The sequence below is a fragment of the Cervus canadensis genome, chromosome 7, assembly GCF_019320065.1.
Source record: "Cervus canadensis isolate Bull #8, Minnesota chromosome 7, ASM1932006v1, whole genome shotgun sequence".
NCBI classification, from domain to species: domain Eukaryota; kingdom Metazoa; phylum Chordata; class Mammalia; order Artiodactyla; family Cervidae; genus Cervus; species Cervus canadensis.
This window is the reverse complement of record NC_057392.1, coordinates 85,005,402-85,016,977: the sequence shown is the minus strand read 5'-3', so window position 1 is coordinate 85,016,977 and position 11,576 is coordinate 85,005,402. Positions and strand designations below refer to the sequence as shown.

Genomic DNA, 11,576 nt, shown 5'->3' with positions numbered 1-11,576 from the left:
GTCGCTGGCGGCTGCTGGAGCCGCGCACCCAGGCAGCCGCGTTGTGATCCGGCGTCGGCATTCCGGGATTTGCATTTATCAGCCTTCATTCAACCTGCCCTATTGTTAGTTCAAAGCCTGGCTGGGAGGGACTGGGAGACGCGGCTTCTCGCTCACCTTCAGTTTAAAATTCTCCACCAATAAGAAGGTCCTAGAAAAGCTGGCAGCTGGGGGTTGGCAGGGATTTTCTGGGCTTAGTGACAACATAAACTAAAGTCATTTTCTTTGTCAAGCGTGAATTTGCTCAGGAAGTTACAAATGAGCGTCAGAGCTCGGAGAACAGGGGGCCTGGCTGCCGGTCAGTTTTGACGGACAGTTAGTGTGGGGGGTGGTAGCACCGTGACCTCCCAGCACAAGATCTAGGGTTTCACCTTTTCATCCCACTTAGCCGATACCATAGAAACAACCCATTTGTATTATTCAATTCAACAGAGGCAATTACAATGTCACAGCAAAGCACCATGGGCAAGAAGAAACTTTATCCCCGAAGGCGATCCTGGACTCTCAGAAAAAAGGAAAAAGCCACCTGAATAGTTACTTGGATTTCTTCCTGCCAGGAGTACCAGGAAGAAATCAGTTTGGGAAAAGATGTAGAAGGTCCTTTGGCTCCTTAGAAAGACACTGTCCCAAATTTTCTGGCCCAGCTGCAAATTCCCAGCTTAGAAGAAATTAAGCAGATACTCCTTCCAGCCCTAGGTTGCTTTTTGGAGAGTTGTTTGACTGTTAATCTCCCAGGTGGTTAGGAAGAACCCTCCCCCAAGAAAAAGAAAGGGGGAGAAAGATACCCAAGACAACCCCTCACACAACCATAGAAGTTATCCATGCCCCCCACCCCCAACCTCCTGTGTTGGCATCTGCAGTTTTTCAGATAGGAAAAAGACAAATGGTGAAATAAATGCATAAAAATATTCATAACAAGGGCACTTGTTTGCTATGCATTCTTTATTTTGATAGTTTTAATCAATTACCATAATTTTGAGAACATTACATTTTTTTAAATTATACAATATTTCAAACCTACCAAAAACAAGGCAAACAACCCAAATCATACTCTCATTCCTTCATCCCTTCGTTTTTTTTAAATAAAGCATTCCAGATACAGCTAAAACCCCATCTCGTGGCCCTTCTCCCTCCCTTTCACCTCAAAGGCAATCATTCTGAAGTTGGTGTGAATCATACTTCATCATGGTCTTAAGTGTATATATCCATAAATCTTTTAATGTAGCTTTTCCCTCTGAGTCTTTCTTTCACCATTAATCAGAGAAAAATTACTAACTAAAACCAAGAAAATGTGATTGTTACACTAAGTTTTTCGAAGCAGGACAGAACTATTTTTCCCTGCTTGTGACAATCAAGGAGAACAATAACAAAGGGATTAGACAGTGGGTAGTAAACAGCCTCTCTAGGTCACACAAACCCTTCCATGGTTACCGAACAGTCCATAGGAAAACAAACCAAATAACACCCCATTCTTCCTTCACTGGTTACAAGGGGACTGGAGAAAATGGGACCTAGGTTAACACTTCTTTGGGCAGGTAAAACCTAAGTCCTATATGGTAATAAAGTACCTTTTTTGACTGGTCTCTTGGTTATGTAAGCTATAATCTTTTAGTAAGGACTTCCAAGCATAAGGAACTCCTGCTGGGAGCTCCATTCAAGGTTGAAATCAGCCTTGCTGAAAAATTTGGGGTTGAATTCTCCCTGCTTCCCCATACACAGGGACCTCCATCCTCGCAGGGAGTTACAGAAAGCCCTTTACGGCAGTCCTTTGACTTAACCTCCTCACAGCAGTAGAAGGGCTATGAAAGCAGCGATTTTTCTTAAATGCCATTGACTGGTGAAAGACATCCTTCCCAACCCCCACCCTCCTCTGGCTTTCAGAGCAGTGACTCTCATTAATTATACTGGCACAGCACTGCCTGGCCTCCCTTCTAAATAGCTGCCAGACTCCTCCATATCACCTCTGCCTTGATACACAGTGTGACACCAGGATCACAGAAAATCCTGTAAAAGGTACCCGATAAACGGGAGATGATTGATGTGCCTTGCGGTGGGCCCGCTGTGCTGCAAATCTTAAGGAGTTCTTAGAAAACTGAACTAGAAATCTGTGTTGGAAATAGCTTTCTCTAGCTATGCAAAAAATCATGCTTTCAGTTGCAAAAATAGCTGTGTTTGAGAGACTCAAATCAAATCTTTAAGTTATAGGCATGAAACAAGAGAGTGAAGGAGATGAATAGTCTCTGTTTTAATCAATGCACCAAGAAATCAAGAGGATGACCAAAGAGCTTAACAATTATCAAGGAGGACCTATTGAGTTTCAACACTTATGTCTGAAGCACCTGCCATGTACCTGGTGTTGCTGAAGTCTTAGCTGGAATATAGATAGTATTCCTGAAATATAGAGCAGTAGCTGTCACAGCTCTGCCCCCTGTATTCATCAAGACTTTTAGATAAAAATCCCAACTCAAACTAGCTTGAGGGCAAAAGGCACTGTGCTGACTCCTAACTTAAGCCAGGAGAAAGGATAAGGGCCGCAGTAATGACTGGATCCTGGAGTTCAGTCATCATTACACTCATTCTCACTTTTGCTCCTACTCTTTTTCTGCTTTTTTCCAAAGTTTTTATTGTATTCTCTCCTACTACATATGAGCGTCCTCTGTAGGCTGGTGGGGGTAGAGCATGGCCAGGGACAGCTCCAGACTTCAACCATCTCAGCTAACACCCAGGGGAGGGGGAAAGGGAGGCCTTCCTGCTTTTACCATCTGTAAATAAAATTGAAAAGATTCTAACTGATGTGCTTCAAGTCATGTGTCCATCTATAGATCAATTATTTTGGTCATCAACAGAGTATATATGTGTCCGGCTCCTGACTAAATACCCATGCCTGCCCAGGGCTGGGTGGAATATTATGAGGAACAGCCCCACCAGAACTTGGGGGAGTAATTTGCTCACCATAGGGAAGGGGGTTGCTCTTCCCAAATATGGATAGGAGGGGAATCTGGCAGATGAAAAGAGCAGGTGTCCCCTAAGTACCCTGTCCTGAATGTGCCACCAAAGAAAGACAGCAGACGTTTGGTACAGATTCATACCCGTATGACAGGGAGGAAAATGAGAAGAGAAACTTCCTAAGTCCATCAAGAAGGATGGGGCGGGGGGTAGTGGGCAGACCAGGGTAAGTGTCACTGGTCTTTCCCTCCCTTGCTTGAGAGATGTGGATCCACACATGTGGTCAGCTGTCACGTGGAGCAGGAGATGGAGAGAAAGGAACATAAGCAGGACGGATGATCTTGGGTGATGGGATTGTATTGTGGGTTTCAGTTTGTGGTTTTCATTTTTTACTATGGAAAATTTCATACATACCCAAAAGTAGAATAGTGTAATGATACTCTAGGTATTGTATTATCCAGTTTCAACAATTATTAATATTTTGGTAATCTTTTATCTATTCAGGAATGTGGAAAATTCACTGGAATACTTCAATTGATGATAAACACATTTCTGCAGTTCTACAGTGTTAATGAAAGAAATGCATGCCTCCAAAATAACTAAACTGAAGACCAATACATGTGAAGCTCTTAGCAAAGTGTTTAGTATAAAATTAGCTCTCAAAAATGTCAGTTATCCTTACTGTTATTATTGGCAACGCATTTCAAGCTTTTAAATGCTAACAAACTACACACTGAAACATATTTTGCCTACAAAAGAAAAAAATGTTTTAAGGGTAAACTCCTTCTTCTTCTTGTTATTGTTCAGTTGCTCAGTTGTGTCTGACTCTTTGTAGCTCCATGGACTGTAACCTGCCAGGCTCCTCTGTCAGTGGAATTCTCCAGGCAAGATTACTAGAATGGGTTGCCATTCCCTTTGCCAGGGGATCTTCCCAACCCAGGGATTGAACCCAGGTCTCCTGTATTGCAGGCAGATTCCTTACTGTCTGAACCATGAGGGAAGCCCCCAAACTCCTTATCAACAGACAATAAATAACATTTTTAAATGATCCATTTTAAAATAGGCTATTCATATGCTTTTTCTATAACAAGCCTATATAATTATTTCCCCTCTTATATGGAAATGTCAAAAATATTACAAGCAAATGCAATTTTCACCTTACAAATAAGGAAAAAATATAGGTTAAATTGTCAAGATCAAGAATGAGTCTGGACTAGATATCCGAATTCTAAACTCTAGGTTCCCTATTTTAATACCTTGGGAAAGAGAGTCGTCCTGTGAATGCTGGATGAAGGTAAAGGAGCAGAGTTATGCCTGCCTAAGTCCTTCAATTCAACTAAGATTTTCTTACAACCGGTTACACATCTCAAGAGTTTCAGTTCCCAGCACAGAATGAATACTTTTAAAAGGAAGAAAGTATGCTAATTAACGTGAACTTTCCCCATCTTCTGTTTCTTCCCAACTTGTGTTTTTGGGAGTTGGGGAGCAGAATGAAGTATTTTAGAGGAAACAATAGTGTCAGAGAAGGACAGAGCCCCCTTGCCTTCCTCCTACAAGCTTCACAACTCAGCTCTATGTGTTTTGTTTCCAGAAAGACCTCCCACAGAGCTAATATCTACAGCTTTCAAGATGGCCAGACCCTGATGGGCAGGACAGACATATAACTGAAGTGCTTCCTACAGCCTAAGAAATAACATTGAAACGTTGACATTACATATTTCCCTTAGGGAATATGCTGGGATTTCCACCCCCCACCCCGCCACTGCCGCCATACCATTACAAATTCCTGCAGAATCCCAAAATATAATCAAAAGAAAAATCCCATAATATAATCAAAATCTAATTGCAGACCAGTCATCTAATATAGGAATCATTTTTATAATCATTGAACAAAAGTTTAGGCACATGAGCAAATCATATTGCAGAGTGAAAAATGAAGAAACTGATAAGACAATACAAATTCCAAAACTTTGAAAGCTGGGAGCTGGGAAGGCAATTTACACCATGAGGAAAATTCTATTTCCAGGACTATTTGGAATCCTAATGAAGCATGCAATCTCTATTAGTAACAGCTGTTTTTTTAAACCAGACAACAAATGGTTAGGTTTTCCCACACAAACATAGTGAAAGGAAAAACTGCGTTTTAAAAACCATATGTTAGTTTTTGTTTCATTTACTTGCATATTTAAACTATATACTTCGGGGCTTGATCTGTTCAAAATTTCATGTTCAAATTTGACTAGCTTAAAAAATGTTCCTTCAGACTATTTAAGGCAAATCAATTTTCTTGGTGTAAGATCATGAGAGGTACAAGGGGAAATTAGACTGGAAAAACAAGTTTTGGTCAAAATGAGAAGGCGATGCTGTAATGGTCCACTTCATTCCTTATTTGGTTCCTTTATTTTAAATGAATATTTATAGAGTTCCCGATAAGCAAGCAACTAAGCTAAATGCAGTGGAAGGAGCAGAAATGATCCAAAACTTATAAGGGATGTTCTGAGTAACAGGATGCACTATACCTCAGACCTGAAAGAAGACCTGGTAGATCTCCTACATATTAATACAATGTGTCAAGTGCTAAAATAAATATGTGTGAAAGTGTTAGTCGCCCAGTCGTGTCCAACTCTTTGTGATCCCATGGACCGTAACCCACCAGGCTCCTCTGTCCATGAAATTTTCCAGGCAAAAATGCTGGAGTGGGTAGCCATTCCCTTCTCCAGGAGATCTTCCCAACCCAGGGATCAAACCTGAGTCTTCTGCATCACAGGCAGATTCTTTACCATCTGAGCCATTAGGGATTCTTTGAAATAGGTATGTGTAGTCGTGTTGAAGAACAGAAGAGGGCGCTAATTACTTAATTTCATTGACAAAGTCTCTACAAGCTGTGTTTTAACAACAGAACAGAAAATAGAAGTAATGATCCCAGTACCTCAGTTTCTAAAAATCTCATTTCTGCCTGAATTAGCTGTAATCCTAACTTAGTTATATAAATCTACAGATTAGGATTCTTCAGAAGAGCGTGTTGGAGAATGAGAGCTTCTCTCATGACTTTCAGTAATCCATATATTTTTGCATTCCAAGCCAGTACACACATTCAAATTTTTTCACCAAAAAAAACACTTATTTTTGCCATGTACCATGCACTCATAATTTCTGTTCTTTTTTTCTTTATCTTTTTTAATTGCTAGTAACAACACATTAAATTGATGTCCATCTCACTAATTAGAGTTCATGACCTACAGCTGAAAAATGTGGTTCCACTATGTTCTTTAAAAGTGAAAAGAAGGGGCTTCCCTAGCCTTCCAGTGGTTAAGACTCTGCACTCCCAATGCAGGAAGACCAGGTTCAACCCCTGGTCAGGGAACTAGATCCCGCAGGTCGCAGCTAAGACCCAGAGCAGCCAAATAATTTTCTTTTAAATGAAAAGAAGGAAAAGCAATAGTTTTCAGTACACTGATAGATCTCAAAACCATAAAGATTTAAACCTCTGGGAGGAAGAAAAAAAAAGGCATGTGATTGCTCAACCCTTTGACCATGAACCCACAGCAACAGAAAGGAGCTTCTAAAGTCCAGCCCTCAAAGGGGAGATCCTCCCCCTTGTGAAGAGGCTATGAAAGGTAAAGGCAATCTTCCAGAGAGCAGAACTGGGCACCCAGACTGACTAAGAAATGTGCACACTGCCAAGACTGGGAGGCACTGTTATGCCTGTCCAGCAGGTTGGAACATATGCTAGAATCTACTGACATCCTATTTTCCCTCTATGTTATACACTGGAGGAACTGACATGTGGCCTGAGGCTTTCAGATCATGAGGAACTTCCTCAGTGAAAGTCGCTCAGGTGTGTCTGACTCTCTGCGACCCCATGGACTATATAGCCCATGGAATTCTCCGGGCTAGAATACTGGAGTGGGTAGCTGTTCCCTTCTCCAGGGGATCTTCCCAACTCAGGGATCAAACCCAGGTTTCCCACATTGCAGGCGGATTCTTTACCAGCTTAGCCCCCAGGGAAGCCCCCCTCAAGACCTGAGCAAAAGGAATTCACATCACTCAGAGATCCCACATGGGGGCAGGGACTTACTTCCTAGAGGGAATTCACCTCTCCTGAGGAATAATGAACCCTAGAATCATCAGGGTCTCAGTCAAACTCTTTTCATCATAGTTTGCAAAACTTCAAAATATCTAGCTAATTAATGGCCTTATTAATACAGTTTTCCAACTTTGATACCATTTTTCTCCATTCTTTGATGTTTTGACATAATTTGAAAAGAAGTTAAATGAGTGAGCTCAAGAACCATCTTGGAATAGAAATATGGTTCATTTCTTAAGTTTTTTTTTTACTATTTTACTTTTAAATATCTATTGACATTGTAATTTTTAATCCTGGGCTTTTTATTTTCTTCAGTCTTCTCATAAATTTGCATTACTTTCTTCCTGTGGTTTGCCTTCATTGAAATAGCTACCTTGGCAATATTAGAAAAGTTCCAAACCACTGCTGGGGTTCAAGACATGCTACCCCCAAAATATGGGCTTCCGAGGTGCTACAGTGGTAAAGAATCTGCCTGCCAATGCAGAAGATGCAAGAAACACAGGTTTGATCCCTGGGTTGGGAAGATCCTCTGGAAAAGGAAATCTCAACCCAGTCCAGTATTCTTGCCTGGGAAATTCCATGGACAGAGAAACCTGGCAGGCTATAGTCCATGGGGTCACAAAGAATCAGCCATGACTGAGCATACAGACACACACACGCCCCACCCCAAATATGGCCCCTTAGTAAACTGAATATTTTAAGCTGAAGGAGTTTGAAAAAGCAACAGAAGCAGAGGCTGACTCTGACCTCCTTTCCTCCCCCTTCTTCCCTGGGGGTCCAGTGGTTATGACTCCACATTTCCAATGCAAGGGATGCAGGTTCAATCCTGTGCCCAGGGAATGTGGCCAGGGAATCCCACGTGCTGAGTGATGTGGTTAAAAAAAAAAAAAAAAAATTTTTTTTTTTTAAATTCTCACATGAGAAGTGCCCTCTCTATAGCTGGAGGAAAGAAGCATCCTTATCTCCAAGCACAAGGGGATGCCAAGAGGAATCCTAACAAACAGGCTTGCTAAATTCCCCCCAGTAAATGTACTACAATTACCTCACTCCTTTCCTATCATATTCCTCCACAACTACATACTCTTCCATCAAGCCTACCATAAAGTACTCAGGTCTATTTCTTTGGGTCTTTATTTCTTTATGAAGTCTCTTGTGTCACATAAAACTTGTATTAAATAAATTTGTGTGCATTTCTCTTGTTAATCTCTGTCAGTTTAATTTTCAAAACCAGCCAGAGACCCTCCAAAGGTCAAGGAAAACTTCTCCCTCCTCACACCACAAACAGCCTGAAAAGTCATCTCTACCCCAGCTATCCCAGCAGTGGGTGCATCTCCTGGATATGTCTGCCATCTCTTTTAATAGTGACTTAAGCAATAATAGTTCTGTTGGTGCCCTGGACTTCTGAAATGCTGTTTCTTGGCTTCTTGAAATATGTTCTCTTCTTATGGGAAAAAAAAAAGTCACTGTCTTCAAATCAATGCCATCTGCAACCACTGGGTTTAGGACAGTCAATATCTGCCCCTTGGCAACACATGGAATTACATGTCTCCAGGGAGAGACACATATCTCAAAGCTGTAAACTTCACCTTGGTGAGGAATCAAATGATACTACAGACACTTCTACACTGTGGGTGGGAATGTCAATAGGTGCAGCCACTCTGGAGAACAACATGGAGGTTCCTAAAAAACTAGAGTTACCATATGATCCTGCAATCCCACTCCATGGCATATATAAGACAAAACTATAATAATTCAAAAAGATATGTGCGTTCCCATGGTCACTGCAGCACTATTTACAAAAGCCAAGACATGGAAGCAACCTAAATGTCCAGCAGCAGATGAATGGATAAAGATGTGGTTCCATATATAATGGAATATTACTCAGCCATAAAAAAGAATGAAATAACACCACTTGTAGCAACATGGATGGATCTAGAGATTAGCTACTAAGTGAAGTAGGTCAGACAGAGCAAGACAAATATCATATGGTACTACTTAAATATAGAATCTGATAAAAGATACAACTGATGCTGCAGAAATCCAGAAGACATGACTCTTGGCGTACCACTGCCCGCCAGCTTCAAATGCAGCTAACTCTCCTAAAGCAGGGTTTACAAGAGTCCCAGGTTGGTATGAGGTGCTGACTGGGATCTTCACCACACCTGGATTTACCAGAAAAGAGAGACAGCAAAACTGTTGGGATCAGTGGCCCTAATTTTTTTTTTCAACTCAAGTTTTTGAAAGATGGCATTTCAAGCAGCAGATTGCCCAGGCTTTCCCCAGGGTGGGAAAGACCAAGCTAATTTGGAAGGTTCCATGACCAGGAGACACAGGCGGTCTTAGAGTAAGGAGGATTTGGGCAGGTAGTCTGTCAGGCAGCAACTACCCCTGCCGTCTTCTATTTACATAGGGGAGGAAGACTTCACATTAGTACTTCACTCCCCTTTATACAAGACTGAAGGTGCCATATATCCTGTTTTCACTAAGTTGGAAAATAGTGAGTATCTCTTTCCTGACATTTATTAAGCTATGGACCTCCTTTTCCTAAGACAAGGAGAAAGAAGCAAGATTAAAAAGCAAAACAAAAAGAAAAAAAAGAGGACTTCCCTGGTGGTCCAGTGGTTAAGAATTCGCCTGCCAATGCAGGGGACACAGGTTCAATTCTTGGTGCAGGAAGATCCCATCTGCCATGAGCAATTAAGCCTGAGAACCACAACTACGGAAGCCTGCACACCTAGAGTCCATGCTCTGCAACAAGAGAAGCCCCTGCAACGAGCAGCCTGTGCACCAAAACTAGAGAGTAGCCCCCTCTCACCACAACCAGAGAAAGCCTGCACATAGCAACAAAGACCCAGCACAGCAAAAATAAGTGTTTTTTTTTTAAGGAAGGAAGCAAAAGAGGAAATATCTTATGGTCAGTTTGTGACTACAGGAGTTTCCTATAAGTAGGGCTGACATCATAGAAAGTGGCAGGACTGATCAGGCTTGCTGGCCCATCCTCCCCTCACCCACCCACCCCCCACAACACACACAGGGTGTGGATTAAGCCCAGTGACTTTCCAAAGCAAACCCACATGCCCTTCCCATCCTAGATGGTAGGAATCCAGCAGTTAAAGGTTGTGAACTAGACTGCATTGGGAGTCAAGCGAGTGGGAAAAGAAGAGTTAAGAATCTCCCAAGCCTGGGGACAATGACAGAAAGCCCTACAGACCCCTCACTGAACAGTAACTGTGACCCAATGTGCTAGAGAAGAGCCAGCACGTGTCCGTCTCATGGATGGAACTAACAGAAAGCCACATGTAAGGAGCCCTTGGATGTCTGCTTTCCTCCTCTGGATGTTGCTGGAATATGCTTTTAGCTGCCAATAATGACCAGTGCTGAATGATATATATGGGAATAGTTTTCACTCTTTTCCCAAGTTTTGTTTACTGTTAATTATAATAAAGCTAGTAGTGCTATCAACATTTCATATATAAAAATTATGGGGACTTCCCTGGTGGTCTAGTGGCTAAGAATCCACAATGCAGGTTCGACCCCTGGGTGGGGAACTAAGATCCCATATGTCACATGCCACAGAGCCACTAAACCTGTGCATTGCAACTATGACCTGATGCAGTGAAATAAACAAATAAATATTTTTTAGAAAGTATGATTGAAAAAGGAAAACTAAGTAAAACCCCCAAAAGGAAGTGTGGATCTAAGACAAAATAGATTGAAAAGGATCATAAAAATCCAATCCTTTAGAAATACAGTAAGAACTGAATTCATGTCATAGAAATATATTTAAAAAGTAAAGGGGCCTAAATACCCAAAATACCGAAAGGAAAGAAAGCCAAGGGGAAAGGCAGTCATGGGCCCTGTCGTTTTTGAAGGCAAGAGACCAAGAGGTAGTAAATCCTTGGGCTTCCCTGGTGGTTTAGAGGTAAAGACTCCACCTGCCAATACAGGAGACAAAGGTGCGATCCCTGGTCCAGGAAGATCTCACATGCCGGGGAACAGCTAAGTCTGTGTGCCACACGTACTGAGCCTGTGCTCTAGAGCCCAGGAGCTACAACCAGCGAGCCCACAGGCCACAAGTGTGAAAAGCGCACACGCTCTAGAGCCCGTGCTCCACGAGAGAAGCCGCTGCCACGAGAAGCTCTCGCACCGCAGCTAGAGAGGAGCCCACGCTTTCTGCAGAGACAGAAAGCCCAAACGCAGCAATGAAGACAGCACAATCAAAAACTAATGAATTATTTTTTAAAAAGTAGTAGCAAATCCTCTATTTGAAAGTGCTAAAGAACCTTGGATTTTGGTCACAAATTTAGCCTAAATGGACTTTTTCACATTTTTAGATGGTCCTGTTATAACATCCCCAATGACAAAGATCTAGCCTCTCTGCCGGTATCTAGTTCATCTTGCCCTCAGACCATACAAGCTGGTCTAATTAGTGTTCCCTACTATCTCTTCAAGGAAAAGATTAGACCAGGTTACACAGTCCCCAGGAGGGGCTTCACCAGCCCCG

General features: G+C 42.1%; 1 protein-coding gene across 1 annotated transcript in view; it reads right to left on the bottom strand.

Annotated features, from left to right (window-relative positions):
• Nucleotides 1-963: 963 nt before the first annotated feature.
• The window catches only part of C7H3orf33 (chromosome 7 C3orf33 homolog), a 32,669-nt gene continuing 22,056 nt past the window's right edge, over nt 964-11,576 (bottom strand). Inside the window, exon 5 of the mRNA XM_043473937.1 lies at nt 964-2,801. Within this exon, the coding sequence (XP_043329872.1) occupies nt 2,751-2,801 (51 nt within the window). The 3' untranslated portion in view covers nt 964-2,750. The remainder of the gene's footprint in view (nt 2,802-11,576) is intronic.